The sequence below is a fragment of the Trifolium pratense genome, linkage group LG5, assembly GCF_020283565.1.
Source record: "Trifolium pratense cultivar HEN17-A07 linkage group LG5, ARS_RC_1.1, whole genome shotgun sequence".
Classification (NCBI taxonomy): Eukaryota; Viridiplantae; Streptophyta; class Magnoliopsida; order Fabales; family Fabaceae; genus Trifolium; species Trifolium pratense.
Window position 1 is genome coordinate 23,028,806 of NC_060063.1, and position 6,300 is coordinate 23,035,105.

A 6,300-nucleotide genomic window follows, 5' to 3' on the forward strand; every position below is an offset into this window, starting at 1 on the left:
AATCATTGGGACCAATCTCTAGAGAGCTTAGACACACACTCCTATCAGTGTCACATTTTTTACCAAACTGATTGTCCTACATTATACACATGGGAGGACTACAAATTCTTTACCGACTATATATATATATATATTCAATTAATGGTGTATCAAAGAATCCTTAGTTCCGGTTTATGGATTTGGATCCTCTACTGTATTTTTTCTCATGTCGTTCATTTATGTATTTATCTTTTTCATCGTTTTTCTTTCACATTATCACCTTTTTATTTTCTTTTATTTTTTGCGGTGAAGTAATCGGTAGCTACCAAAAGAAAGGGGTAGAAGAAGGGAAGGAACTCGGGATCTTCAGATTCTCTCTTTTCACACACATAAAATCACACAGTTGCAGTGTTGTGGCTGGAGATGATCCAATTCTCTATTTGATTTCCCTCTCAAAAACAGTTTTTTTTTTTAAAAAAAAAAAAAAATTAAAAACTAAAACATTTGATTGGCAATCCAATTTTAAAAACTGTTTTTAAAACATGTTTCATGTATCAAAAACTGAAAAAATAAAACAAGTTCAAAAAATTTTGCTTTTCTCTTTTAAAAACAGTTTTCTAAAATACATTTTAAAAATTATTTCAAACAAACCCTTAATCTCTTTATTTGCTTTGTTTTTTTTTTTTTTTTAAATTGATCAATATAAGTATTATTGGTTATATTGATCAATACTAGCTAGTATTATGTCATTAAGTCAAATTTAAGTCACTTCTTAACTTCTTATTATTGTTTCACTTCTTAACTCCTCCACCACTACTCAGTCATTAAGTCAAATTTATATTTTATTCGTGAGTTAAATAGTCTTAATTTCTAGACAAAAAAAAAATAGTCTTAATTTTATTATTTTTTTTTTTTTGGTACATGTCTTAATTTTATTATTATACATAGAAGAAGATGTGAGAGTGCTAGATGTGATGGTGCAATATTGTGGTACACTTTCCCGGTGTTTATAAAATAAACAAGATGCATATTATTATTTTTAGATCCAATTTACCGAGTCGTCGGTTGGTTTGGAGCATGATGCATCGTCACATTTACCATATACTCGATTTTTCTTTTCGACTAAATTCATATACTCGATTTGAAACTTGCATTTCGAGATTGAGTCCAAATCATGATTTCCTACAATTGATTCCAACTGCAGATCCCTATATTTAGTACAAATTCTAATAAAAGACAAAACAAAGAAATATATTAAGATTAAAAAGACAAAAAAACCTAAATAATAGTATAAATGTACGAAATAAGAGAATTTGAAAATGGACTTGACTCATGACAAGAAATATCGAATGTTGGTATATATGTTGACCGAACTAAAATGTACTACTAGTATAAGGTATGTTGTCATAGCTCAATTATGTCTACTTGCTTTTAATTTAGAGAATTATTTTTGTCATCCTATCGGTTACTCACGCGTTTTACGTGTTTCTCATTTTACCCTTCCGTTATTTAAGTAGCGGGCATTATAAAAATCCTTGCAGTGTGTTTTTTGCTCAAAATTTTTCATTTTTATAACGTCCGTTATTTAAGTTGAGGATTATAGAATCCGCTACTTAAGTAACTAACGTTATAAAAATCCTAGAAGGATTTTTTTTTTTTTTTAAAAAAATTTCTCATTTTTATAACATCCTCTACTTAAGTAACTAGCGTTATAAAAATGAGATTTTTGAGGAAAAAAACACACTCGTACGTATATTTCACTACTTAAGTAGCGGACATATGTATATTGATAATTTTGTAGGGCGTGCTCCAGAATCAGTAGGTGGCAAAAGTAAACCTCTTTAATTTATTTTCATTCATAGGAAAAATGCAATTAAATTTTTGGATTCATTTTCAGCACACATGCACTTTGTGCCACATTTTTGGATGATGTTTTCTCTTCCCCCCTCCCATGAATCTTTTATACCCCCAATATTCCAATTTTGCCCTTGCAGAAAAATTCGGTTCGCAGAAACCGAATTTTTTCTAGTGCAAATTCAGAGTAAATTTCGGTTTTTAGAAACCGAAATTTGTTTTCAAGGCAAAAAAAAACTTCGGTTTCTACGAACCGAAGTTTTTTCAAGAGCAAAATTGGAAATTCAGGGGGGATAAAAGATTCATGGGGGTGGGGAGAGAAAATATCTTTTTGGATTCATTTTCACGAAGGCTTAAAGTTCACACAGGCCTAGTTTTAGATATAGGCCCATTTAATCACACATCAATTGTATTTGCTCATTGAGATTTAAAGAATTTCTTTTTGGCCTTTCATAATTACTCGCGCGTCTTGCAAATTCCTCAAAATATCTTGCTTTCTATTTAACTAATGAATTCATTAATGAATGACAATTTTTTTTTGGTCCTAACCCGAACGTTTGCACCAGCCATGCCCCCTATGAAAATATTCTAGAAAAATATAGTTCGTTACCTAAAGTACAAACTCAGTTTGCACTTTAACCCGTTAACCTTATAAAAATATAATGCTTGTCTCCGTCACATCCATGAAAATATTTTGATTGAAATATTGTATGAGTGAATGATTGAAAAATGAAAAAAATTGTTTCGATTTATAAAATTTTAGGGTGCATGTGATTGATCGATGATATGCCATACAACTTTTGATTCAAAATATTTTTATGGTGATGACATACTATTGATGTGCTTCATATCCCAATTTTGATGCGTTCCTTTGTGATTCCAATTGTTAGTCTTGGTGTATTTTTTGGATATGAATTAGGTGCATCAATTGAATATACCAACAGTGAATCCTCATGTGAAGCCCACTATATGTTTGTTAAAATGCCCCTCAAAACTAAATTTTCTTGTGAAACTCTTACCAGCTTGTTTTTTGAGATGCAAATTAATTGCATTGTTTTTACCAGTTGATATTCCCATCTCAGATGCATATTAAGTATGTGGGAAATGTAGAAGGCTATTCAGACACATGGGTTGGAATCAATTGGGAGTATGGAGGAGGAAAACATGATGGATCCATCAATAATGTTCGCTATTTTAGGCGAAACTGACACATTAAGTTCTGTTTCGAAAAAAATAGCATATAACTTGTAAGCTAATTTATAGCAGATAAGATAGCTGATTAAATGTATAATGTTTGGTAAAATTAGCGGTTTAACTAGTTTATAACTATGAAATGACATAAAAAAAGATATGTTTAATTGATACTTAATTTTTTTAAGGAAAATGTTAGGGGTAAAATTGGAAGAAAAATTATAAGCTATAACCTAGTAAAAAAAGCTCGTGAGAAAAAAAGGTTACCAATTTTTCAATATAAGCTATAACCTAGTAAAATTGTTGATGCTACTACCCTTGAAGTTCAATGGTTGCTTTATTTGCTCAAAGATCTTAAAGTTACTTACACACATCCCAATTTTTTATTGCGACAATCAAAGTGCACTACATATTGTAGCTAACCCAATTTTCACGAGCGTACCAAACATTTAGAGATCGATCGTCACATTATATGAGACAAAGTTCAAGAAGGTTCTAAGGTTTCTACCCATGTCTTCTCAAAATCAACTAGCTGACTTCTTCACCAAGTCACTTATGCCTAAACCATTTTATGCATTAAAACACCATTACATCATGTGTAGTAATCAATTTTCTTCCAAACAACAATTAATTAATTAATTAATACACATAAAAATATAAAAGCACATCATACTCATACATTCAATAAAAATAATACAAGATACAATTATTGGTTTGGTTGTACCATCCATCTCTAATGTCTGTAATTGTGATCTACAACTTGCTTCTTAGCATCATTGCCCACCGTCTAATTACATGGTAGAATCGAATAGCCAAATAAATGAAGACGACAAATCCAATTGATAAGATAGTGATGTCAACAATATTGGTGTTGGAACCTGGGGATATATACCTCATAGAAACTAGATAATTCATGGAAAACAAAACCACAGGACCGGACACCAGACCGCCTAGTACCCCACTTGGGGTCAGAATAAATATAGCTATAATTGATACAAGGAAGGAAAGAATATTTGCAACTGAAAACATGAAGAAATAAAAATTTGACATGACCGATTTCCCAGCATTTCCCGGATTAGAAATAGTAGAATTGGAGGAAGTGATGTTCACATTATTGTCACTACTAGCATTAGCCTGATAAACCCCTCCTGGGGGACTTAGTGCTGATTGATAGACGGAAGTTGCAACAAGAGTCGCAACAATCAACCAAGTATTATGTTGCTCCTCTGATATATTCATTCTTAGGGAACATGTAAAAATAACCAATTTGTCAATAATTGTGATATTTGATATTAGTTTATGTGCAAGTGTGTGAGCAGCGCGGACTCGTAAGCCAGGTTTTGCTCCAGCAGTCAGCAATTTACCCTTAATATCTTCATTGAATGCCATGTCTAATGCTGTTTTGTCCTCCAAATTCTTTGCATTCAAATTTATTCTAGTCTCTAACAACAATCCAAGTGTGTGTGCTACCTAGTAATTAATGAACAAGCAATTGTTAGAAATCATTCCTATTGTCAACTAAAATCTTGGTAGATAAGATTCAAGATCTTGTAGTTTGAACTTTAATGGGTTTATACCATAAAAGTTCATGAATTCAAAATAACTTCAAAAATTTATAATTAATAGAATAAAAACAAATTTATTTATACTTCGTGTACATTTTTTTTATATCAAAAGAAATTCAATTAGTGAAATTGATCAATATACACTTGATACTCAATGATGGAAGGGGTATACATCGAACTTTCAAAAAATGAATTAATTTTGATGTATCTCATTGACGTATCAAATGATTTCTGATTAATGTCATATTTTATAGACATGATTTATGTTATAATATATTTCAATTTAATGTTCAAATTCGTAAGATGATTATCCGATAAAGAATTATCGAAGTTGTCATATTATTAAGTTTGACACCTTATGTCATTTGATCTTGACTCTAGTAGCTAAATTGGTAGTGAGAATGGATTGAACATGTACTTGAAGTTGAGGGTACATCGTTCGATTCTCACGGAAGACAAAAACTCTACTAGAGAGGAGAATAAAAAAGATCATGAGGTGGCAGTACCGAGATCGCCCACAATATACTTTATCATTATCATTAGGAGTGTTGATGTAGGTTGAAAAGTTTTATGCACATCTATGGTGCGCAATTCATCCCATTTACATTATATGGTCCCCTACCAAACATTTACTTATGCTACCACAAACCTCAGTACTTTATGCAAAGGATTAATTTGGAGCTACAGAAGAAAATAATAGACTTTTCCGCTTTCAAATATGTCATGAATGAGGTGTGCCGGTGTGGTATGTACCAAACTACAATTAAGATAATTTTCCTTTAAGAAAACTAATATTGAGATCCTCATTCACAAATTTTTTTTAAATTTGCCTCTAATATAGAGGATTTAATATGAACCTGATCCAAAGTTGAATCTTACTATAAAATTCATTTTTTATTAAAAGTGGTAAGAGTCCAGCTTAAACCATTTTTCATATTAGACATACTCTTAATTTAGTGAGATGAATTTCACTTCTTTTTTTTTCCTTCTAATTTCATATAAAATTAGTATGAAAAAAAGAGCGAAATAAAATCAAGAGAAACACAAACTAGTATATATCTTGATCAAAGGTTACCTGTGGCTCGAAATTCCTTTGCGCTAAAATGTGCAAAACGGTGTTGTCAGCCTCATCCTTCCGATTTAGTATTTTATAATCGAACTTCCTGGCGCCTTTTTTGATAATTTTTCTAAGAATGCAAACAAGGAGATCAAGAGCCTGGTAGTTGTTATTTTTGACAGCAATATGCAATGCAGTCTCACCCTTCACCGTCAAGTCTTCGATAGATTCCGGACATTCAAGGAGAAATTTAGCTAAAAGATCAACATAATCTCCATTGTGACTTGCAAAATGAAGAGGAGTCAAACCTCCCTTCCCTTTCACTCTAACAAGGTCCTTGTTCATGTCAACAAAAGACAACACCATTCTGTTTTGGTTTTCTTGCATAGCTAAGTGGATTGGGCTAAATCCTTTCGGATTTAGCTTCGAAGCAAATGAAGGTTTCAAATTCATAATTTCATTGGCAAACTGGATTTGCCCCCTTGATGCAGCGATATGCAAAGGAGTTTCAACAAACTGTTTTGAATCTATAATATCCAAAATGGATGGGTTATCTTCAATTGCTTCATAGAGGAGGTTTATATTATCCTCTTCACCTCCAAGTTTCAGTTTGTCACTTAAATTTGATAGGTGGTTCATGTTTGAAGCTCTCAC

General features: G+C 31.7%; 1 protein-coding gene across 1 annotated transcript; it reads right to left on the reverse strand.

The window, feature by feature from the left end:
• Window positions 1-3,679: 3,679 nt before the first annotated feature.
• On the reverse strand, window positions 3,680-6,300 carry LOC123885118 (ankyrin repeat-containing protein BDA1-like). The gene is made up of 2 exons (XM_045934371.1): window positions 5,665-6,300; window positions 3,680-4,494 (listed from the first exon to the last, which is right to left on the reverse strand). The coding sequence occupies exons 1-2, from the start codon at window positions 6,283-6,285 to the stop codon at window positions 3,778-3,780; spliced, it is 1,338 nt and encodes a 445-aa protein (XP_045790327.1). The 5' UTR covers window positions 6,286-6,300; the 3' UTR covers window positions 3,680-3,777.